The sequence below is a fragment of the Penicillium antarcticum genome (genome assembly GCF_028974205.1).
Source record: "Penicillium antarcticum strain IBT 31339 chromosome Unknown utg000004l_segment0_segment0, whole genome shotgun sequence".
Lineage (NCBI taxonomy): Eukaryota > Fungi > Ascomycota > Eurotiomycetes > Eurotiales > Aspergillaceae > Penicillium > Penicillium antarcticum.
In genome coordinates this window covers 1669628-1693545 of record NW_026695302.1, presented here as the reverse complement: position 1 = coordinate 1693545, position 23918 = coordinate 1669628, and the positions used below count along the sequence as shown (strand labels likewise).

At 46.8% G+C, this 23918-nt stretch overlaps 9 protein-coding genes across 9 annotated transcripts; 4 read left to right on the top strand and 5 right to left on the bottom strand.

Moving 5' to 3' along the window:
* Positions 1–8: 8 nt before the first annotated feature.
* On the bottom strand, positions 9–319 carry N7508_004612 (uncharacterized protein; the record flags this gene model as incomplete). The annotated part of the gene is made up of 2 exons (XM_058462678.1): positions 9–256; positions 310–319. The coding sequence occupies 2 exons, from the start codon at positions 317–319 to the stop codon at positions 9–11; spliced, it is 258 nt and encodes an 85-aa protein (XP_058321303.1).
* Positions 320–1033: 714 nt separating this feature from the next.
* Positions 1034–1953, top strand: N7508_004611 (putative BAP31 domain protein; the record flags this gene model as incomplete). The annotated part of the gene is made up of 4 exons (XM_058462677.1): positions 1034–1054; positions 1224–1358; positions 1412–1515; positions 1572–1953. 4 exons carry the CDS (start codon positions 1034–1036, stop codon positions 1951–1953), a joined length of 642 nt encoding a protein of 213 aa, XP_058321302.1.
* Positions 1954–2449: 496 nt separating this feature from the next.
* Positions 2450–3775, bottom strand: mdm12 (ERMES complex subunit MDM12; the record flags this gene model as incomplete). Its single annotated transcript, XM_058462676.1, has 1 exon — positions 2450–3775. One exon carries the CDS (start codon positions 3773–3775, stop codon positions 2450–2452), a length of 1326 nt encoding a protein of 441 aa, XP_058321301.1.
* Positions 3776–8413: 4638 nt separating this feature from the next.
* N7508_004609 (uncharacterized protein) lies at positions 8414–8710 on the top strand (the record flags this gene model as incomplete). Its single annotated transcript, XM_058462675.1, has 1 exon — positions 8414–8710. One exon carries the CDS (start codon positions 8414–8416, stop codon positions 8708–8710), a length of 297 nt encoding a protein of 98 aa, XP_058321300.1.
* A 4800-nt stretch (positions 8711–13510) lies between these two features.
* Positions 13511–14203, top strand: N7508_004608 (O-methyltransferase; the record flags this gene model as incomplete). The annotated part of the gene is made up of 1 exon (XM_058462674.1): positions 13511–14203. The coding sequence occupies one exon, from the start codon at positions 13511–13513 to the stop codon at positions 14201–14203; it is 693 nt and encodes a 230-aa protein (XP_058321299.1).
* Positions 14204–14486: 283 nt separating this feature from the next.
* N7508_004607 (uncharacterized protein) lies at positions 14487–15553 on the bottom strand (the record flags this gene model as incomplete). Its single annotated transcript, XM_058462673.1, has 2 exons — positions 14487–15418; positions 15460–15553. 2 exons carry the CDS (start codon positions 15551–15553, stop codon positions 14487–14489), a joined length of 1026 nt encoding a protein of 341 aa, XP_058321298.1.
* A 2093-nt stretch (positions 15554–17646) lies between these two features.
* N7508_004606 (uncharacterized protein) lies at positions 17647–17892 on the bottom strand (the record flags this gene model as incomplete). Its single annotated transcript, XM_058462672.1, has 1 exon — positions 17647–17892. One exon carries the CDS (start codon positions 17890–17892, stop codon positions 17647–17649), a length of 246 nt encoding a protein of 81 aa, XP_058321297.1.
* A 715-nt stretch (positions 17893–18607) lies between these two features.
* Positions 18608–19438, bottom strand: N7508_004605 (uncharacterized protein; the record flags this gene model as incomplete). The annotated part of the gene is made up of 1 exon (XM_058462671.1): positions 18608–19438. One exon carries the CDS (start codon positions 19436–19438, stop codon positions 18608–18610), a length of 831 nt encoding a protein of 276 aa, XP_058321296.1.
* A 1429-nt stretch (positions 19439–20867) lies between these two features.
* N7508_004604 (SET domain-containing protein) lies at positions 20868–23060 on the top strand (the record flags this gene model as incomplete). Its single annotated transcript, XM_058462670.1, has 7 exons — positions 20868–21071; positions 21132–21209; positions 21273–21641; positions 21699–21743; positions 21807–22033; positions 22111–22672; positions 22743–23060. Coding segments are annotated over 7 exons (1803 nt in total), but the record flags the coding sequence as incomplete, so codon positions are not given.
* Between the last annotated feature and the right edge of the window lie 858 nt (positions 23061–23918).

The window sequence follows — 23918 nt, the reverse complement described above, 5'->3', positions numbered from 1 at the left end:
TCCGCCTCCTAGGCCTCGAAAACAGGCCCCAAATCCACGACTAGTATATCATCTGGTTGGATAACACGATCCGGTGGGTTCTCGGAGAAGGGACTGAGAGTGTTTGGTCCACCGCGGATGACTCGTTTGTGCCAATGCGTCTTGATGCCATAGCGGTCGAGTCCTAACTGATAGACTTCCTCGTTCAATTTCTTTTCGGTGACACCATGTCGGACTAGATCACGCTCGATCTCTTCGAAAAGTAGGACGGCTTTGTCTTGTGCACTTAGGAGCTGGGATGCTCGTTCGATTTCCTCGGCGTAGGGTTACGGTTTGCCATTATATGAAGGGAGAAAGGTAATGTAGTACGAGAGAGTTAGAGCTGGTGATACGGTTATTTGTATGCACCCCAGGGGATTTGAACTATATACTGTACCCCTCGCGGGTGTCATACTAATAAGCAGGCATTGATTACGGCGTAAAGTGATTCGAGTTGGGAGAAATTGAAGAAAAGAGCTATAGTGTATAGTATACTATGTGGTACTTGCACATCTCCGTATAGATGTTGATATTCACCCGTTATCAGTTGGATATCTAGATCTGGTATGACGCAATGTGTTCAAATATAGGACTTGGTCTTATACAGTGGGACTTGCTCCATAGAGCTATTAGGATAAACTGAGCTACTTGAAACTAACTAATTAATTGAATAGACCAAACATATAACTATCTCTAAGCCTCTGAAAGCTTCGCGGAGTCCTTGATTGGTGACAGCATCACGTGCCCCATGACGTCTTCTTTCGAACCTGAAAACTTCCCCCATAAGACCACCTCACTTCTCCAACACGCGACTCACCTCCGCAATTACTTCAAATCGCTCCAGGCAAAGATAAAATCTTGCCTAAGCCCTGTGTCTGTGCCTGTTCACTGCCGAAACCACCAAAGTTCGCTTTGTTTACATTCACAAGCTATCTCCCAGCTCCCAACACCCCGCCCCTTTTGATTAGGCCAGAACTCAAATACAAGTCTCGCTGTAACCCCAATACTCGGCACAATGACTCTTTACTACAGCCTTGTATGTCCAACGAGCTCTTTCCCGGAATTTAACTTGCTGTGCCGTCCAGCTCCTCAACCGAGGATCGCTGCAGCCTAGTTCCTGAAACTGCCTGCACAGTCCAAGATGTCAACAACACGTTGTCAGATCTATTTCTAATACGATTACATACTAACTTCATGTCTCGCAGGTGTTCCTCCTTTTGGTGTTCGAGATGGCGGTGTTCCTCGCCCTCGTCATTCCTCTGCCGCATACCATCAAGCGGAAGCTCTTTGCGTTCATCTCGGAGAGCCCGATTATCGCGAAGCTCCAATACGGATTGAAGGTAGTTATGCAGAGCCCCTTCTTTTCATTATCAGACTGCTAACTCAATTTTAGATCACTTTTATCTTCATCCTTATCCTGTTCATTGACAGTGTCAACCGCGTGTACCGCGTGCAGCAGGAGCTGTCGGCTTTCACCAAGGATGGCCCCGCCGTCGGGTATGTAACCAAGTTTACCGAATTCAAGCCGCAGTCTAATCAAAAAGTGCTTACAGAGCTGCCCACCTCGGAACCGACCGCATGGAAGTTCAAGCCCGCAAGTTCTACTCCCAGCGCAACATGTACCTTTGTGGCTTCACCCTCTTCCTTTCCCTGATCCTCAACCGCACCTACACCATGATTCTCGAGGTCCTCCGCCTTGAGGACCGTGTCAGACTCCTCGAGGGCGACAAGAAGGCTGGCGGCAAGGACTCTGCCCGCATCGCCGAGGCTGGTTCCGTCGGCGAGATTGGCCGCTTGAAGGAGGTCATTGAGGCTAAGGACCGCGACATTGCTACCCTTAAGAAGCAGTGCGAGGGTCTGACCCGTGAATACCACAGCCTTGGCGACAAGGTCTCCACCTCAAAGGGTGATGAGAACGAGAAGAAGGACCTGTAAAACGCTCCAACATGTGAGACTTACCGGGTTATCTGCATCCTTTGAATCCTGCCAGGCCCAATGTCGGCACTTAACTTTGAAGAGCTCCGGTCTGTCTGCCTCACGTTTGCTTTGACTCGAAGGCCCCGTCCCTTTCAATTGGGATCCTCATGGCAACAAATACCCATATTTTGGATTGAAGACTGTTCATAATTACCCATTTCGGTGTACGGTCTGTGCTGCTAATGCAGTTGAAAGGGCTATTGCTCCCGCAGACGGTTTTATGATTTCAAGGGTCCATAGGGTTTACTCTGTAGGACTTATCAAATTCATTAACTCTATTATTTCTTTGCTTTACCATTCACAACTCAAGTGGCTCTCACTATCCCTAGGTAATTGTATGGCTTGGAGACGGAGATGCTTCGCATCCAGCAGATATAGTCGTTATTTCGAAAGATCATAAGGTATTCATAAAAACACATGCATGGTCCTACCAAATTTCAACAGCCTATGCTATTCAAACCAGGAACGTCCAGAAACTAGGATAGACCAGCTCCTCCTCAAAAATCCGGCGAACTTGCGCAAGCACAAACCGCTCCACCTTTCCAACATTCTTCAAGACCTGCTTCCCATCCTCCTTGCGACCAATTTCGCTTTCAACCCGAATCTCCTGCAGCAAACCACCCTGCCTTTTCTGATCTTTCTCTTTCTGGTCAATCCCAGAGCGAGGTCGCCCGTCGTCACTAGGATTCTGGCTTCCCTGCGACTGTTCCGAACCAAGAAGAGCATCAGCATCCTCTGCAGACAGGAAGCAGAAGTGCACACGCTTGCGGATATATGCCACGACAGCGACTCCGTCAAATGTGATACCCGTGACGTTCAACTTCAACGGTAGTCCCACGAAGCTAGGCATCGGGTAGTCAAGCAGGATTTCTGCGGTAAGGGACATGCGCACGTCGCCAGCATACTTGGCATGGCAGAGAATTTGGAAGTCCTCTGGGCGGCGCTCGCGCATGCGCGGCGGTATGGGGAAAGAATCGTCCTCGGGGGCTGGATCATCTAGGTTTTCTATGGACGGCTGCGGTGCATCGGCGGGATCACTGCTGTTAGGATTTGACCCGCCACTGCCTGCAGGGCCATGTGAAGGATGAGAAGGGAGGGTATTTGCGGTTGAAGGTCTAGATACGGAGTTGGTGGTGTCAAGATCCGCCTCTGCAAGACGTGATGCAGTGATAGGGCGGGGCGCATGTGGCCTGGGTCCAGGGCCTATCCCTGAATCCGACCAGCCACTCGCAAATGATGTACCACCCGCTACCGCCGCAAGAGGAGTCTGGGTACCTGACAGACCACCGAGGGACCTCATATGATATCCGAGTGTTGAAGTACCGCCCGGTATCCCAGGCGTACCAGCGCGGGGCAAGAAATGCGGGTTGAGGTGATCGCCGAGAGGAGAGCGAAGCGCAGAAGGCTGGAAACCCTCACCGGGATAAGGATGGTGACTGAAATTGTGAGGACTATGCGCAGGGTTCATAGCCAGTTCGTCCTCGTACGGGGATTCGTGAAGCTCCGGCCATTGTTCGGACATGAGCTCTTCGGAGGTGGCAGAGGTATCTGCATCGTCATCGTCTTCTTCGTAGAAGTCAGAGAACGGTTCACAGAAGTCTTTGATCTCGAGATCTGGGCCTATGGTTCCGAAGTCGAAGGAGTGGACCTGGACCGAGCGAATAAAGCGTGGTAGGGCTACCTGCTGGAATTTGTCGTGTACAAAAGACCGAATTCGCTCCGCCAGAGCTTCCCCATCCGGACCAGAGGTGGCGGCTGCCCAGTCGACTTCGATTGACATCACATGTGCACTGCAATATCTGATGTTTATGAGAGGGGAGAATGGACGGGAGGTGAAGATGCCGATAAGGTCACGTGATGGGAATGATGACATCCTTATCGGACGACGCGAACCATGGATGATCTCAACCCTAAACACAAGTAAAGTTATCATTTGTACTTCTCTACTTCGACGTCAAGTTGACAAGACGCTTTTGCTTTAGTTTACGAGTCTGGCGTTTAGGCTGCACTCCGCGGCTGGGATCTCCCATTTTGGTTCCGGCTGAAGCTATGGTTTAGTCTCAGTTCTAGCGTCCGATGCAATGCCACAACCAATATTTGGGATGGTCCATTGAGATATCATTTTTGGGTTGTTCCAAAGTCCCCGAATCACCTGGAAACTTCTTGTTTATCAGGCCAACAAGATCATGAGATTCGACCGCCCTCGGTAAATGAAAGAGTTGTTATTTGAAATCGCCAAGAGACCGACTTTGATAGGATCTGCGCCGGGTGGAGTGAACTTCTGCCTAGCGGCCTGACCCAAAGATCTTGCTTGAATCATTCCCCAAGTCTCAATACATTGTAATTAACCAGCTTTAGTGCTGCTATGGATACGATCATTTGAGCTTCTAAAGCGTGAACTACTCAACAGACAGATGGGGTAAGCTGTCGGCCTAGGATGCATGAGAATGATTGACAGTCTCGGGGTACTCCTTGATCCAAGCCCAGATCAGCTGATACGACCCATATGCGGGTCTAATGCAACTGATGAGGTGTCTGCGCGCGGCTGGTAACCTATCATCGACCCTAGGGACCACAATCGCGTCTATCTGACTGGCAATTCTGTTTCCCTGGACTTGGAGTGGCTGTCAAAGCCCCCAGACCCTGAGAACGTTCACCAATGACCTGTCTTCTCCTTCACCAACCTTTCCTTTTGCGATTCGTGACTCAACCGGGATTTGGGCGCATCGCCATCGTATTCTAAGGTAAGACAAAGAATACCAAGCTACTTTCCCTCTGATATTATAATGGGCGGAAAGTGGAGACTAATCTATGTCGGTTCTTAATTCAGTGATAGGTACAGTACATGACTGACAATACATGAGCATGTAAGATACCAAACGTAGCCGGTACAAACATCGCCAATACGTGTACGTACGTCTGAATTTGATCGGCAGTCACATCCAAAGCCCCGCTGGATTTCCGTAATAGCCTCTTACCGAGCTCGACTTCGGGGAAAGCCACCAAGTGAAACCCGCATTGTAGCCGCCGGCTCGTGGAAAGATTTCCCGTTCTCCCGGATTGGCCCAAGTTCTCCGAAGAATTTTCTTCTCTACTTGCGATAAACCTTCTTTGCTTGAGTGTTGGTTCCATGAACATGTGGCATGCATAGGACCTCCTTCTAGATTAATCCTTTGAACTTACTTAGATGGTTCCTGTCGTGTTGGTTCAAGAGCCAAACCCCATTTGCAGGATTGAAAAGCACAGTAAACCTTGAGACAAAAGAAATTGTGACATTGTGGGATCCATTTACATACAAGAGTGGCAATATTAGACAACAATTGTGGCTTGATAACAACAGGAAAGTGGGTTATTTCCCACACAACGACATGTTGATTGTTGAAATATAACACCTCCCCCGTTCGCACGGAAAATGAACAAAGAAAGTTTGGCTCAAGCTTGAAAAAGAAAGCCAAATAAAAGACCACCCAGAACCCGGAATGCCCGATGACGCAAGGTAATGAGAAAACGTGCCTCCGAGTAGAAGAGATAAACGATGCAGTAGGAAGACCCTTAACGGGACAGTCAAGAACGAGAGGATAAGCGAGGGTACGGAAATCGACCCCGTGGTGAATAGCCCCTCGCGTTGTGGTGATTTGTTGAGTGCCTGTGATCTCCTGTTAGCCAAACCCTATAGAAGCGAGGGATGGTAGACAAAGTGAAGGCTACCGACATTTGAGGTGAACCTATGTATGCTGAGAGCATTTGAAGCCAGGTCGGTGACGGTCCTGCTCTTTTACACCAGGACAAGTGGGTGTGCCTTTCTTAGCACAAGGGACGACACCACCTTCCTGCTTCTTACAGCCGCAGTCGTAGTGGAAGATGTAGACGGAACACATTTTGAAATTTGAGAGGATGAAAAACACCGCGGATAAAGATAAAAGACTGAGTTCAGACAAGTTGTGATCTCGGATTGATCGGTGTGATAGAAAACAAGAAAGGACCAGCGACCATCTTTATAGCAGTCTATGAATCCATCTAGAGAAGCACAATAGCTGCGCCGCTCACCATCATGTAGGCAACATCACCAGAACAACACGCCTTCCACCTGTTGCCTAAGCGCTGTAACTCATCAAGGTGTACTCATTCAGATACGCTATATGCACGGAACGACTCTGTGATCACCTTTCGCGCAGTCAAAGAAAGGGTAACTGAGGGCACGACCAAGGTAGACATGCGCCATTCAGAGTCCATCGGTATTTACCAACAGAAGCCAGTGTTGGGGGTAGGGGGATCATTAGAGGATAGCGGCATCCCCGGGGAGTCATACTGATGAACTGGGTTCGACGCCATGACCAGGGGTTGGCCAGGATGAGCACTTGATTAATACCGAACATCCGCAGCTGCAAAGGCCCTTTGACATCATATTCAGGCACCACAGGCATTTAAGGGGCTCATCTTATGCACAGTATGGGCACCAACAATAGCCCCGCTAGGAATAGGTGCTCATAGGGCCTGCGCCGCAGCATTTAGGGGCTGGCCATGACTAATTTTGCAATGAAAGGTCATGGTGAGTGACTTCGGAGTAAGGCACCTGTCACGGCAATTCCGCGACGGAGGCGACATCCGCGCAGGAGGCTGAGATGTAGCTGAGCCTCAGACGACTGTCCTGACATTGAATACTGAGTATGTAATTTTTGAAACTGACCAGGAATACCCTGCTCGGTCTCAGAGTCAACGAAAATTGGCTTCCAACTAGAACATCAGAACAAATAAGGGGCTTTCGTATCACGACCGGATCAGACGGGCCTTAATCGAATCGACTTGGAACCAACACGGCTTCAAGAGCCACAGTTCTGACATAGAGACTCTAAATCCTGAGGCGAAAAGCCATTATTTCGTCGAGATACATCTGGATTCGAGTCTGTAGGCGAATAAGGCTCACAATCATGGCGCAGTTGGTGATAGTCTTCAGTAGTAAACCAGAAAATGCGCTGTGATGAGGCGTTTTCTTGTCTCTAGTCAAAAGGTTAAGCGATCAATATAGGAGATCGAGACATAAGCCAAGAAAAAGCTCTTGAACCGGTATAGTGTCAGCGATGTGAGCTGTGTGTGATATTGCCGGCGGCTTTGTCCGATTTAGCGCGATCATGCGTCTGCGGGACCAGAACGTGGAAATTCAATGAGGGCCTATGAATTTGTTCTAGGGCGAAAACGACTGGTGAAAAGGAAGCTCTTAATTGCACAGTAGCGCTCTAGGGCAAGGCTTCTTGCTTTGCTCAGCCCAGGAGATCAACTCCCTGCGAGTAGACGCCCGAGAGCTACGGGCGGCAAGGCAAAAAACACCGGTCGAGACCGGTCGCTGAGGACTGAGCAGAGTAGTTTGGCGCTGTTGGAATGTGGAAATGATAAAATGGAAACGAAAATAGAAGAATTGAATTGAAGTGAGTATAGACTGGCCGGCATATGTGGTACGACACGTGATGATTCCAGAGATGCGATTCTTTAAATTCAACCTTAGCCTCTCCATGTGAGGAGTCCGTATATCCATGTTCTATATCTGATTGACTGTTCTCGGCTTCGGACAATTTCACGTTCTCGCAATTCTCGCAATCCCGGGGGATCTCCTCATGATGTCATTTCCGTGTCTTTTCGCTCCAAAGAGCAGTCCATTCCGCCCGGTTCCTGCAAGGTCGGAGTGATAGAATACCCCACGTATGGGACCTTATAACCGATATCCCTAGCGCCTACACACCTGCCAGAATGATTGGCCCTGAAACATAGACGAAACAAACCGGAGCTGATTCACGGATGTGCACCCGAAACGATTATTCACGCCTGTGAAAGCCCTGTTCTTGGCCCCTCATCCTGGCTGCTGATCTTCCGAGGTTGGCTCTCGGTTGGCAACGGGCAAAACATTATTGCGCAATTAGCAATTACGCTTATCTTGCCAAGTCCAGAAAAATCACTGAGGAATGACTGTCAGCAGCCCAGACCGACTTGTGCAACCAAAATTCCAAAGCCAAGAAAGGCGAAGTCGAAGCATTTCAAAAGAAAGGGTGATATTCCAATAGCGGTGTCTTGGCTCCCCCTTTTTTCGGCCAAGACATGTGAAGCTCATGTTTGGACTTCTCCTTTATGCCTTTATGGGCGATAATCGCGGGGAGTGGCTTGTCTGCATGACCGGTCCACTTCACCCCAGTCCCAGATATGATGCGCTAGATCGGCATGATTCGGGCACACCATTGATAGCATGCCCCTCATTCCCCAAGGTGCCTCTTGGCTTATTTTGAGGATAACTATATAAGTGAGGTCCAATCTCCCTCTCTCAGTCCGTTTTAACCACACTCTATCTCCAGCCTTCTACAAAAGCTCCCGTCTCCAACCGCTCTACTCTGCATACAACTTCCACATACAGTAAACCTCCAAAACTCGCAAGATGTACACCTACACTCCCACCCACCGTTTTTTGGTCCTCTCTGCCGCTGAGTCTGGCCCATACGATCCCAGCAATAAGTTCCTGGTGCTGTCGCCCACCGAGTCTGGCCCTGATCCTCGCGTCTGGGAAGACCAGCCCCAGATTGAGACCAACTCAACCGAGCAGAGCCCTAAGATGACACCCAGTCGTGCTCGTACCAACAGCTCTCTCTCGACGTCATCTTCATCCTCCCTCAGTGATCTTGTTGCTACCCTACCCAACGGCTTCCTCTACCTTGGTCACGGCAAGAAGCAGTAGGCGATATCTCAACAACTCGCCTACCCGCCTGGGGCTCACTTTCTCATCCTTACTTTATGATATACCATTACCACAGCGACCGATGCATCATTGAGCCCAGTTCATTTTCATTTTTCATTTTTTTGTGCTTCAGTCACGGCAGTGACTGGCACTTGGGATATGCGGGACCATCTAAATTGGGCAACAGGTCCGGAAAATCAGGGGTGTTTTACGGCGCTGATTATTACCAGTCTTTATTTCGGTCCATAGGTCGTCGCACTTTGACTGTAAGCTTACATAGGCTCTACGGGGCAAGCTAGTGATCAATGAACAAGACTTCCAATCTGATATTTCCAATCCACCCAACCCGCTCGATCCACTCTCGCCACATACTGTACAAACTGTAGCATAGTCCACCTGATCAACGGCGGACATCCGGACGCAAGGGAGGTCCCTGAATGCTTGGCGGAGCTCGCCAAGCTGATGATTGTCCGCCAAGCCTTGTGCAATCTGATACTCCCGCCTTGGCCGGGAGGGCAGGGAGTGACAATGCATCATGTTCCACGCAGGCAGCAGTGCCTTTGTGCGCATACTCAGCACCTCTTTTTAGGCTGCCAATCCTGCCAAGACCCCTGTTACGAATCCTGCTTATCAGTCAAGTTTTGTTTTCCATTTTCTTTTTGTTTCACAATGCACATTGATTTCCCCATCAATCAGATTGGTTCAGGGTTCAGGTTACATGTCATGCTCTTGGCCTGGTAATGGTGCAGGTCACCACATTGTTTGTTCGGTGAAGCCGTCTACCCCTCTGTGGGTCTCGCCCATCTACCCACGTTTCTTCCGGTGAAGATCTGGGGCGATGATGTGCACAATCTCTTCTTACTCTATCTATCATTCCGGCTTCTAAACCAATAAGATTTATTATTTACCACACGCCAGATAGCAAGGTCTCGGGTAAAAGGAGAAATTTGCCAAGTCGGTCATCGAATTCCGAATTGGCTTGGAGGTTGGCTTGGACTTGGACCAAGGTTCTCACCGGCCCAATTGGAAACATGACAGCTGGATGTGCAATATATCTGTGCTATTTTGCGTGTCGAAAGCCTCGTGGACACCACAGTGCAACTGTACAACGCTAATTTTAGAACCGGGCACTATTTCCTGTCTCACCTCTGCGCTAGCAAGATATTACCCGTTGATATTATTCACAATCCGCAGGTGGACAGCTTAATTTAAGAAAAGGGATAGATATTGAGTTTGAATACTTGTCACTTCGAAGATATAGCCCGAATATGTTCCATCCCTTTGGCAATTCATCAGCCTCAACTTTTGCCTTTAGATTCGCCTGGGACTATTCGGCTTATTGCAGACTTTCCCACTTGAGAAATCTGGTAAACCTTGAATGCTAGATAGGTATGCTTCGGGTCAAACCGCGCTCGCTGAGTGTTATCTCGGTCTTACTGCTCAATTCTTGCCGGTCACAGAACTTAGCAGATTAAATGAGCCGCTAGATTTCGGATCTGTTTGGCGACTGGAAGTCAATGCTGCTTCAAACAACACAGTTCTACCATTCTTTTATACGCTCGAGCTCTGGACTTGTTGTGACTTTGGCACCCTTTTCTGTTCCTTTTTGACACGCGATATACTATTTCGAACCCAGAGACTTTTTCTATCAACTCACTGAAGTGCAGCAGATGATATCCCACAACTTCAATCTGCACAGATCTTTAAAGTGAAGCGCCGATATTGAGGTACTATCTCGTTCTTGACAGAACTCATGTCAAAATGTCCACGAATGACAATTCAACAGTCCCACACCCTGCCCTCTCACCAAAGCCGAAATAATCTAGCCGTCCAAATTGAGCCTTCAATGAGTTCAGGTCCCTCCTTTATTCAGTGACTATTTATGGGCTATCGATAGTGCTAAAGTTGACGATGAAAAACTTTTATAGAGGGCACCAATAGATAACGAATATGTAGCTATGATAATGAGATATTTTCCCCTGATAGTAATTAAGGTCTGATACAGAAGCAGACAAACTGGTAATAATATCAATATTTAGATGAAAAATAGCATTGGACACAACGCAATCCATGTTGAGCTAATGCCTCGGCTTTTGAAGGGGTTGTTTCATTTACGGTTATTGCGGTGGTGGCTCAGACTATTATGGCCCAGGCAATTGCTGCTCAGGAGATTATGACGGTGCAAATGGTGGCCTGAATATCAACGGTGAATGCGGATCTTCTTTTGTCGGTGACTTGCGTTGGCGCTCAGTCCGGTGATTGCTACTCAACTGCAGGTTACTGCGGGAGTTCCACAGAGTACTGTGCTGCTGGCAATTGTTACGCCGGGGCATGTCTGTAGGGATCCGTGAATACGCTTTGGTCTCATGAAGTCTGCACCCTTGAATCCTAGATAGATGTTTCGTTGATTGGGATGAAGCAAGAAAGAGAAATCACAGACTTTCAAATTTACTTGGAACTCTTGAATGTTCTAATCAAGTAGACCTCGAAGTATAGGATTTATTGAGCTCACATTTCCGCCGCAATGCCCAAGCTAACTGAGCTGTACGCTTTGAAATATTCAAGTAGATTTTGAGTCAGTCGCAAGCAAATTGTTCTGAAGTAGATGTGGGAGGACACGGTGCTGGTTGGAAGTAGAGTGATACCCCTATTTCCCTGAGGTGCTCTTCGTGAACATTCAGCAAAGGCCTAGTAGCGGCATCGCTGCAAACAAATGAACTTTTGGAAAGCAGTGCGGCACTTTATGCTAACGCGGTATTGCTAACCACAATACTTCCTCCAAGGCTTAGAACCAGTGACCCCTAAAACATCCGTTTGGCTCAAATGACACCACCTACTCATACTCATCATACTAAGGAAGGAAAGGATTTATATTTCGCAATATCAGATTAGATGATTTTCAGTCAGTCATTCCTGAGGGCCTTTTCCAAAATTCCACCGATCCCCTCCCGGGGGGAAACACCTATTGTCTAATCGGCTATGTATCGCAATAGACCCTGCCTACGGCACCTCTTCCTCATGCCCGGTCTTAGGCTCACTCAATTCTAGGTGTAAGGGCTAATTAGAATACTTATTGAAACACACTGCACCTTTCTCGAATAAGGTCAGACCGTTGCAGGGTGAGAATCTAGAACTAGGCCAAAAGAAGGCCCACTTGGACCCTTTTCAACAAACTCCCAATTTTCCGTATGCATCTCGCACAATCTGAGATTGGCTATTCTTGCGATTCGTGACCCAGTACGTTGGGAGCTGGCTTTTATCCTGAACTATCAGCTAAAATACACAATAAGATACTCGAGCATGCATGGATTGGCGCTGGACGAGAAGTCGCTTCGCTCCCGTCGAGTTGGTGGGATGAATATTCTCCAATTCCATTCGACCTCGCCTCATGCCTGAATCCCAACTTGATTCGATTTCAGCGGTATATGAAACGTTTTAATTCGTTTGTGTTGTAGCTTTGAGATGATACCAAGAACATTCGAGGAACATGCTTCAATTTCAGCAATAGGAATCGGAGCTGGCTGAGTGGGTGTAGATGACGGTCACCTCCGACAAACTTTCCTAACACGGTAGGGTTGTCCGAGTTGGCCAAACGTTCCGATGTTGATGGTTAAGTGGAGTAAGGAACCTAATGACTGGAAGCTGTTTTCTCATATCGACATGGTCCCTGGGTATCGAATCATCAAATTTGGTTTGTTTATTTTACTTCTCCTACCCCTATCAAAAATGGTCACAATGCAGGTTCCAATGTTGCCTTCGTTTCGACAATAAAAAAAAATCAACGATATCTCGCCTTTATCGTCCGTAGAAGGCGCATATTGTCCACCTTTAAGATGCATGGTGCACCAAATCAAAGCTTTCGGCCATTACTACCGAGTGGAAACACTGACACGAGCAAAGTATTTCATGTCCGAAGTCTCATAATCCGCATAATACTCCTGAGGGTGCGTGTTTTATTGGAACTGTTTCTAAGAAAGTGAAGGTGTAACTAATAAATATACGAAAGCTCTTCCTAAAGAGTGTCAGTCAAACCCATATGATTGGCACATTCCACCAATTATTAAGTTTGCCAAGCGGTATCAGATGTCAATACCTGGAGATCGAGAGACAGAAACGCTCGAAAAATGTTGGCGATGCTATAATTACACAGAAACAAAGCATCCGTGAAAGATGGAATCGGTACGTAGCAATTGTAGATGACGGCAAATTCCGAAACAATTACCGCATATGGTAGTATTATCCGAGCCTAAAAGGACATTCCGAAGAAGACTCCTAAATAGGGATAGCAAGCAACTTTCAGCGTCGTTTCCCCGATGACCACACAAGACCATGAACCCAAATGTTGTCAACAAATAGATGCAACATGAACAATAGTTGTTGTCTACTAAGTGCACCTGTGTTCCAGAAAGATCGCCATCTTTCCCGCCAACTACAAGTTGTACAGGTACCAGCCATCTATCTGCTTTGCAATGCAATATTTGATATTCATGGCTTGACATCGCAGAGGATAGTGTTGTATTACATATTTGACGTGGAGCAGAAGGATCCAAGACATATTACTAAACCCGATTGACATACGGATACTTGAGCATCCATATGGTACCACTGGAAACACTTTCCAGGTTGCTCAGACCCTTTGGAGCCCCGAGCTTAAGTCCGAGCTACGAACAAGAAAACGTAGGCATTTGAACCCGTAGAAAGGGCTATAAAGATGCTCTTACAGCCAAAACCTTAGCATTCTATCACCTCACCCTTGTTATACATACACTTGCTTGATAAAGAAATCCTTCTATTCGCATCATGAGCTCTCCATCGAACTCTCGACACGAAGTTGTTGACTCTTACGTGGCAACTCACCTCATCACTCCAAACAAAGCGCTTGAGCACGCTGTTGAAAATAGCACCAAGAGAGGTCTACCAATGATCGCCGTCTCACCGGTACAAGGGAAATTCACCTCCCTCTTAGCTAGCTTGAGCTCAACTCGGAATTTGTTGGAAATCGGAACATTAGGGGGCTACTCTACTATCTGGTTTGCTCAAGCTCTCAAAGGCCAAGGCAAGGTGACCAGTATCGAGATCGATCAGTCGCGGAGAGATATTGCGGTTGAAAACCTGCAATTCGGCGGCTTCAAACCGAAGGACGTTGACGTGATCCTTGGAGCTGGATTAGATGTACTTCCACGCTTGGCAAATGAAATAAAACAAGGCAAACGGGAGCCCTTTGATTTCATCTTCATTGATGCAGATTGGGAAAATCAGTGGAATTATTTCGATTTCGGTGTGAAATTGTCGGCAGGCAAGGGGAGCGTGGTATATGTGGACAACGCAGTGAGGAACTTGGTGGAGAGTGATATAGATCAATCTGGCAGCCTTGAGTCTGGCAAAGACGGATTAGTTGCGAAGGTTGGACGGGATGACCGCGTGGATGCTGTGGTGATGCAGACTGTGGGTGGAAAGGATTATGATGGCTTTTTACTTGCAGTTGTAAAGTAAATGTTTCTCGAGAGTATTTTGGCTCTTACTATTGAATTTATCACTTGCCTCTTGGTTAACATTATGATGGCCTAGGACGCTCAGTTAGGCGGCTACGGTGATGCATGACGTATATCATTGGGTTCGACTGTCGACGCCGAGAAACTAGGCTTCTGGCATGTGCCTGAGCTCCTCGTCTTCCGTAGTCATGAATTGATATTCTTTTCTAGGATTCCGCCAATAGAATTGCATGCTCAATCATCAGCTTCGCCGTGATTCTGAGGCTGCCCCTCTTATTCCCTTCTTAGACTGCATTTTTTGGCTTGTTGGATTCAGGATCTGGAAACAGGTTATGCCAGTACTGCCAGACAATGACCGTGGCAATAGTGGTTGGAATGGCAAAGACCCAATAGATCCAAAATTTGTTTGACAGACCCCAGCCATTGTCGTTACCGCATTGGAAAAAGGACATGCTGAAGACAGAGGAGATATACGTCGGCGGTAAGAATATTAGTGTGACAAACGCAATCGTCTTCATGGCCGAACTATCTATTTTTGCGGCACGCCCGATCTTGACAGAGGTTTCCGCATTGTACAGGGCAACACGTCCGATATCAACAGAAGTTGCTGCGTTGTGTTGAGCCACGGTGTTAAACGCAAGCTGGATCTCGTTCTGTAAGCGCTTTTCGTTCGAAGTTGACCGATGTCGTAAATTGGAGATAAAGCCTTGATAGAACTCCAATCGAGCGCGAATGCCTTCGCTGACCAAAGGATCCTGATATTGATCATCTGTTCTCGGCATGATGAGGTTGATGTGGTGCTTTTGAATAGCCTCGACAGTTTGCACTGCAACGTCTAGAGTCTCGCTCACATGTATGGCGTGCCGACTGATATCATGTAGCTTCCTGTATTCAGGCTTCGGAGCTCCCTCTGGCATTCCCTTTGTCTCAATATCGCGGACTTGATTGCGGATTCCCCATACGGCGATTTCTTCGAGATTGGCCACACTATCCAGAATAATCGGATAAGGCCAGTATATATCATCCAGGGTGTTAGAATCGAAGCTTAACAGTGATTTGACAAGACCCTCCTGAATGGAAGGCTTTGGGTCGAAAATGATAACAATTGTCTGTTTAGTGGATGCCACCCATCGTGTGAAGACGTTTATTTTGTCCCACTCGTAATCCATGTTTGCAAAAAGCCGTTTGACTTCGAAGTATGCCCATGTATCTACCTCTGTTAAGAATCGATCAGATCGTAGAATTGTATGTACTTACTCATTCCTGTGACCTTTCCGGCATGATGCGTTGTTTCACACCCAAAATACCCATTGGATCTTTTGTAGTGAGGAGACCACCACGCCTCACTCATTTGAAAGCATTGGATTAGCGCCTCGCGACATCGCTGACAATTCCGAATCTTGTTTGCCTTTGCAATTCTGTTTAGGTTAGCATTGCGAAGCGAATTCACACATAGATGGACAAACATGACGCAAACTCGGGTGTGTGGAAATAATGACCTGAGATGCTCGGACTGAAGTGAGACTGAGAAGTCGTCAGGATAAGCTTCGCTTGTTTTCCAGTCATCGCCTGGACTTTTAGCAACCTAAGATTCAGAGATGTGAGGTGCGACGTGGACAAACCTTGGCACCACTGTGATACTTCCAGAGCGGGACATGTTTTGCAGTGTGAAATAGTCATTTTTTACCAAATCTTTGAGTTCAGACCCCGGAAGAGGATTGTGACAGAACTTTAAATAAACAAGTTCGTGTTTGCACAAAGAAATGTTGAGGCTGTGCTCACCCTACTGTGTACAGCCCCGCAGGTTCAACTGGCGCTTAAGCCTGAGGGGCGAGTCATGCAGGGGGATTTGGTGATGCTCGTATTTAATTCGTCATTAATGAAACACCCAGGAACGCATCATTTGATAATATCAATATTTCGTGCAGAAAATACCTTAGTTTTGCCTAAAAAACACCCCGGGTGATATCAATAAATATACAAAAAAGGCCATTTTACAAGAACTTCCTTAGGATACTATTCGGGCCTCCTCTCCGCTCGCTAAGCATATTGGAGCCTGCTGCAGTAATTGTATTTCCAATGCATTAGTTAGTCACACGATATTAAAAGAGAACTTATAACTCTGAGGTACTTCTGTTTAGTATACACCCCCAAGTAAAAGAAAGTCACTCTTAATGATTCCCATCAGTATATTAACTGACTGACTCTAAGATGGTTCCACTCCGTATGTACTCTCTGAATAGATAGAAGCACCTTGAGATCTTGCTAGGAACACAATTAATGCTCCGCTAATTTAGAAATTTAACAGAAATTCCACGTAGGGTGCTAGATGTACAATGAAGTGACTTATTTTTACTAGTGACTTACATAGTAAATGTAGGTAATCAAGATGTACTAGCATTCAAGGAAAACTCCAATGCTCGACGCATCAGTTCTACCAAGAATCAAATAAATTTGAAATACAATTACTGCAGCAGGCCTAATAAGACTTGGCGGGTGGAGAGGGGGGCCGAATAGTATCCAAACGGGGCGCTTTTAATAATGCTCCTCAAAAATACACCAAAAGACGCTTAGAAAGCCCGGAACATCGTGCGAATTAATTACGACGGAATATATCATACCATGAAAAACAGCTGAAACTTCTGTAAGATATTCTTATGCCAAGGATGTTGGCCCGAGTAACGAAAAACCAGAGAAGATACCGAATAGCGATATACAATAGCACAAAGGAATCTACGAAGGTTGTACGATGAACCAGTTACCTAGGAAACCCCCAGATACTCGCTTCATCTCTGAATCAAGATTCGCAGACATCCGACCCGGGTATCTTTCTAATTGAAGCACATCAAACCGCCGCTTTCTTGGGCATCAAAGATGGTGGCTGCCTGTTCGGCAATTCGGGGGCCATTGAGCGTGGACAGAACCGAATTGATCCTACGCTGGCAGGACCACTGCATAAACTACTCAAATGGCTAGAATGCTGATTCTAAAAGAATGTGAGCGCTACCAAATTGAGGATCCCTTAGGGAGAAGGTCCGGATGAAGATGAGATTCAACGTACCGAAGCTGAGGAGTCGCGACGAACTTCAGTTGAGACGGAACCATGGTCCCCATCAGATAAACTTCCAAACTTATACTGTGAATCTTGTAAGGCCGGAGATGGCTGATTGCTAGCTCGTGATGGTGATACTGACACTCATGGAGACACCAAAGGTGCAAGACCATTTAGGGGGTTTTGACTATTTCTGGAAACAGCATCATTCAGTGCACAAGAAAGCTGCTCCGGAAATGCCGAGTTGGACCTTGTATGCGCAGTATCTCCTTGGATTTCAGCCAAAGTATCGGTTCTTCTAGTCGGTAGTGGTGGTGGAATTTCCGAACTTGGACTAACGTCATTTCCTGTCGACGTAGTTGTGACTGAGGTCTGGGACAATTTGAGATTTTTCAGATCGAGCGACAATTGTTGGGAATCGTGAGAATACCGCGCCAGAGGCGAGGGATTTTGTGGACGAAGAGGTGGCGCTGGCCCTTTGACCATTGTTTGGCATTGGAGTCCATGCAGATAGGAGTCACTTGCTGATCGATTTGCAGGAGGTGGTGCATAGGCCCTGCGTATGACAGGAGATCGGCATGGGTTCTGACTTGAACGTTCTGGAAAATGAGTTTTAGGGGTGGTGGTAAGTTTTCCATGACAATATGTTGTTTTATAGGGGCCTGTATGGCTGGCCTCTCCCATCAAATGGGAATGCTTTGGGATTCCATCGGAAGAGATCCGGTTGGCGCAGCGGGACTTCCTCTAAATATTCTAGCCCTTTTGCTGATGCTCCCAACGGCCCTTTTCATAGTTTGTCCTGCTATATAGGCCTGGCCGGGTATTTTGAGACCTGCGCTAGCTTTGGTTAATTTATTGTTACCGGTAACGTCGCTGAACCCAGACAACAAGTCGCCTGTCGATTTCAACACCTGATTTGTCTCCCGAGCGTGTTTTTTTTTCAAGGATGAACTCTCCTTTTGCACTTGCTCCTGAAAGTTTCCCCACTGTGGCTTCTCTGGAGAACTTATCTCGCGTTGCTTGTCGGTGTGCTGTTTCATCATCCCCAACATTTCCAGCACGTTTCGTTGTTCCTTTTTAATTACGGTTATTCGATCCTTGACCGACTGGCTTTTGACTGGCTTTCGACAGTACTCGCGGCTTCATGGATTTTCATGTCCTCCAGGTCCTTTGAGTGAATTTTTGATTGCTGCTTTAGCATGTCCACCATGGCTTGTTTCACTTCGGTGAGACTCTCTTCACGCGTTTTGAAACGTGTCTCGTCAGTCACCACTTTGGCCCTTTTCGAAAGCTCCTCAATACTTTTGCGAATATCATAAATAAGAGGTTTTTGTGTTACGTGCAAGCCTTTTCTCACGGGGGAGACGTGGAGTAAAGCATGGGCACAGGCTGCCGCATTAGCGGCAGCATACCCTTGCCACTGTTTGTTTTTGTGAGAGTCGGCATAGTCACAAATTGCTCGAATTGAAGAGTATGGAATTCAAAGCCCGAGTGCGGCTGATTCCATCTCAAAGCAAAGAATGTTCCAATCTTGGGCCAGTTAGTCACGCTCTTTGGCATCTTTGACCACAGTGTCTTGCCGCTGTAGACTTTGATTCGCTCATATGCCTTGCGCTTTGATCGACGAACTATATTTTGCTTTTGTGGATGATCATGAAGACAGTCGCAGGAATCGAGATGTAGGTAGTCTGATTGAAAAAAAAGGATCGGATCACTTTCCCGGCGCTGAAACATATCCCTCAGTTTTTTTGGCCCATTGAACCGTTTTGAGATAATGCTATCAAGCTTCAAGATATCCAGATCAAGATCCGATTGAACTTGGCATGTTGCCGAGAGGAGCGCATGATCTGAGACGAATACATCGCCGGTGAATTTGTATCCACCGGGGTATTGCTTATCAAATTTATAGGGCATGACTCTTTCGCTAACGACGATGTCCCCTAGTCGTATATAATTTTGGGATATTGGCGCAGCTCCAGCGACAACGACCATGAGTAAAAACCCTAAGCAGGAAAAGCTCAGTCCCAGACCAGAAGCCACCGCTGCAGCAGAATGAGTACCACACACGCCCTGAGGGAGGGACACAATGACCACATTATGTTCCCCGATACGCCCAAAGGTGTAGTGATTGCTATCACCAGCAGGATAATCAAAATTTGGAGCTTCGTACTCCACGTCGAGCATTTGTCTAGTAGCAAGGTACTCGACATAAATTGCAGCTATCTACCCGACAGAGAATTCCTCCCGTGGGGAGAGTGGGAGAATGTGATCTGGTAGTGCCATCCATTATTTATGAATGAACAATTTCGGTCCAATTCATAAGCGAGACGAGCGAGGCCCGCGTGGAGGTATCGAGTAATGACTTGCTTTGCAATGGTTGGGTTGCCAAAGAAAGAAGAATATACTTCGTTCGCACTGCTATAACGACAGCAGAACACGGGAGCTTGATTGATGATACAATACAGCCACTGCATTAATAATATAATCATAATTCATATTACCATGGATATGCTCGATATTAAAGACAAACGCGTAAAGAACGGGCGACATGATTTTGGAATAAACCGAGCTCGAGCTTAGTATGTTGCTTCTCCGCACTTTCAGGAGAGGCTCATATATTCATATATCTTTTTAATGTCATGTATGGTGTAGTTGAACAAAAGATATCAACCCCGTAATGCCAACGATGGTTGGTGGCTGCACGGCAAGGACGCTGAATAATATCGCGGCCAGGGCGGACGAAAACAGTGCCTCATTGATACCATAAAATTGCTCAGTTCTTCGGTGTATATCCGGTGTATTGGCTATGACTGGGAGCATACTATAACTATATTAGCCTTGACAATCTGGTCGGGGCTGGGGTAATCCCACTTCAGAACGTACATGCGAATAATGCTGGCGACAGTTCTATACGTCCACGCATCGTAGATATCACTTCAGTAGTAAGGAAAGTGTCTTCGAACATCGTGATACATCCCTTTTCCAATTTGAAGGATACGCACACCCTTCCATCCCGGGAGGCCATCGTAAGTATAGTAAGTAGCTGGCTTTAGTCTCGCCGGAGGTGGAGAAGACATCTCAGGATTCTCGATTATCGAATTCTAGAATTGCTGTCCAGAGATACCGTGAATATGAAGAGAACAGAGAAAAAAAGAAATCAAGGATAGAAGTACCAGAAGGTGGGACGGCTATGTTATAATTCCACCAAAAATGGCGTGCCAATTGCTAATTTGCTGTTTACCACTAAGATCCAATCTATCGTGACTCAGGTATTAGGCTAGTGTCATTTGTTCTCGGTAAACAGGTCCCCTAAATGATATTCCTGGCCGCTTCGACTCTGAAAGCCCCAGCAGGATATTTCTGCTCTATAAGCCAGCACTACTCACTACAGTCCAGCTAGTGCCGTGAGACGGTGCTTCATATCAGTTTCTAGGCTTCTCGACTACACAGTATATAATTATGATAATAGACAGTCCAAATCCCGAGCATATTACTAAGTCCGTGCCAAGCCAGCATTTCATCCAAGGTTAGGAAATGGTTGAGTCAGCAAATTCTGCCCAGGCAGAATATCTGGTCAGACTGCCGATTCCTATTAGATACTATTCACCTCACAATGCATCCAATCGTGCACCACCCGGTCGTGACGAAGTTGTCGGATCTATTCGAGAATTCAAATCTCACTACTCGGCTCGCCTCCACACTGGCCTCTGTCAGTCCGTACGATGAAAGTCTTTGCTTGCGTATTGACGCGGTAGTATGCACTTCGGATAATATTAAGTCGAATATCACAACGGGAAATGATAAGTCGCTACCCCTGGTATGAGATAATTGGCAATAATGAAGCCCTGAACATATTGGTAACCTTTTTACTTTATAGGGATGGTTGAGCGTAGAAAAGAATCAGAATATGACTACGACGCCGAGCCAGGTTACCTTGCGGAATTTCCCAGGATCGGTAAGTTTTCGGCTGCTATATGTCAGACACATTCAAAGACTAAGGCAAAAGTCTTTGAAATAGTTAAAATGTGACCTACCGTTCGACCAGGGGAACACAGTGAACTCCCAGCCGATGTCTAATGATGGCTTTGACAATCCCAAACATGTCACCGTCAGTGGACTACGGCCGTCAAAGTCATCTCCCATGACAATGGCGACAGAGGGCTCAGAGTCAGATAGTGATACAGGAGCCGATAATCGTCTGCCTCTGCCCAAAACCAGAATTGAACCATCAGTTCGGCAATTCCACAGCGATACCCGCTTTCCTCAGCGCAAAAAGCACAAGAAGGACACAGCTACTCCCACTTTACAGCCTTCTTCTATAGATAAATTTATAGCCGGAATCTGGCGACAGGTACATTCTCCAGTCACACTGAGTGTCTCGTTTCCGGTGCGTTTTCCTATAAGGTTAAGCCGATCTGATCTACTATCGCTGACTGAGGGACAGGACCGTACACCAGAATTCAGCATCCGAACTGGTGTTAGTCAAACGGTATGTGTGAAATTTTTATACTTGGGCAGAGTGCCTCAGAATATTCTAATGCAATGTTTATAGGTTTTTCAGGCAGTCAATGGTCTGTGCAAGAAATACTATGACCAAAGTCAATCATCGCGGGCTCTGGAAATGATAGTGCAAGCTTATTGGGTAGAATGCTACGAAGCACGAATTGCATCTATCCGTCTCGAGTATCCAAGCTATACGAACGCCGAAGCTCGAATGGCAGCTCTGAAAGAAGCTTGCACCACATTAACGTGGCATGAAAAGGAGCTCAGAAACCGGATGTAAGTCCTTCAGTCGGGTCATGCTTCATGCACACCTTATACCTGCATTCTAGAGCTCATTGTTGATTGATCTCAAGGGCGATTTGGAGTGGCTACAAAAAGATCAAAGATTCCGGGGGCTGGGCTAGTCTAATATTTGCTGGTTCCGGTATTTACCGTATCTGCAAATATAGGATAGGCTTCGATAACGGACTCATCCCTCGGCTGCACCACATCGCTTCTAGCCTTGAAGTCGCCGCAGATACTCTTCACCCTGGTTGGCGAGACCTTCTTCGAGTGATTTGCCAGAATGGGCCCTGTCGATACTCCGGCCACCCTCATGAATGGGTCACGGTAGAGACTGGGCCAGCATTGCCGCTGAGAGCCACATACTCCCACCTGACATTACCGAACGGCTTCAGTTATCAGTTCGTGGACGACTGCGTGATTGATGAAAACGTCTTCGGTGGAGATGACCCTCGACGCGGGTTGCAAATCGATCCAGATATTTGTCAACTATGCCAGGAAAAACAGACGGACGATGTGGTCTCCAACCACTGTTCTTGTTTTTCAACTCTGTTTGGTGGTGTTCGTTATCCACCTCCTGTCCAGTTGTATAGCACGGCCAGTGGAAAGAATAATGGGGTGATCGCCCGTTGTGTATGTTGCCAGCAGATACCCCTTCCAAACCCCATAACCCGCCCCTAATGCAATGGTCACTGACTTCTAGAAGGGATTCGACAGAGGCGTAGCTATTGCCGAGTTTGTCGGTATCGTCACTCGAGGGATTGACGGCCTAGACGTCATGATGGGCGGAACCCCAGACCAACCCTATCAGATTTTCCAGGGCCAAATGGGCAATTTTACTCGCTTTATCAATCACTCATGTCGGCCCAACAGTCAGTTCCAGAAGTTCTATTGGCGTGGGGTAGAACGTATACTAGTGGTATCTCGCGGAGTGGCATCTGGGAGTGAAATTACGGTTGATTATTCGGACTCCTACTGGAAAAAGCTCAGGAAAAATTGTTTATGTGGGGAGACAGGCTGCCGTTTTGCCCATCAACTAGAGACCTAGGTGTTGTCATTATTTAGATACAATAGGAGGCTGTAAGTCCTTTTACATCCTTGAATGAGTAGTTTATCGACATATGGCACTCAAAAACGGACAAAAAAGAGGGGGAAAAATGAAAGGCCAAATTAAAACATGAATAACGCATTATGCATTCGAACACATCATGAATAAAGGACATAGACAAAAGCTACGAATCTAGTGCCCAGTATGCCCACATCTCCCTAGTATTTTGGTGCCTTGAGTTGCTGGTCCCAGCCACTACAGTACATAACTCATCCTAAGTGAATAAAAGCCTTTGTTAAGGGAAGTTTGCTTACTGAAACATACAGGTTTCTTAGCGTGTTGTGCCATTTCTTTCTGAGTCCAGGACTCACTATCAACGCAATTATGATACCAATGAAGTCACTCGGAATTATAATTTTGCTTAATTGAGTGACTTCGCAGTAGTCAGGCCTCAGAAAGACCACTGCCATTAGGCTCATATGACATCCATAAGGAAGTTTGAATTTCTCGCTTAAAGTACGGCTCATGTATATTTACTAATTGTATATTTAAAAAAAGGGTTAGATGTTTCGATTAGTTCAGTCTCTCATAGGAAACTGAGTACGGGCGACGTCAGTATAAACCCATTTACAACTTTTCAATTGTGAACCAGAAATAGCTCAAACTATTCCTCGCTATGGACTCACGTAGCATGATCAGGCTGCTCTTAGTAAACTCTAGTGTATGAAAACGTTCTCGCCCTCTAATTCTCTCCGCACCCCACTCGAGTCAGGTAATGCGGAGACTGTTGATCAGACGGGAACCTGTTATTTAGGCGCATGTATCAGGCTG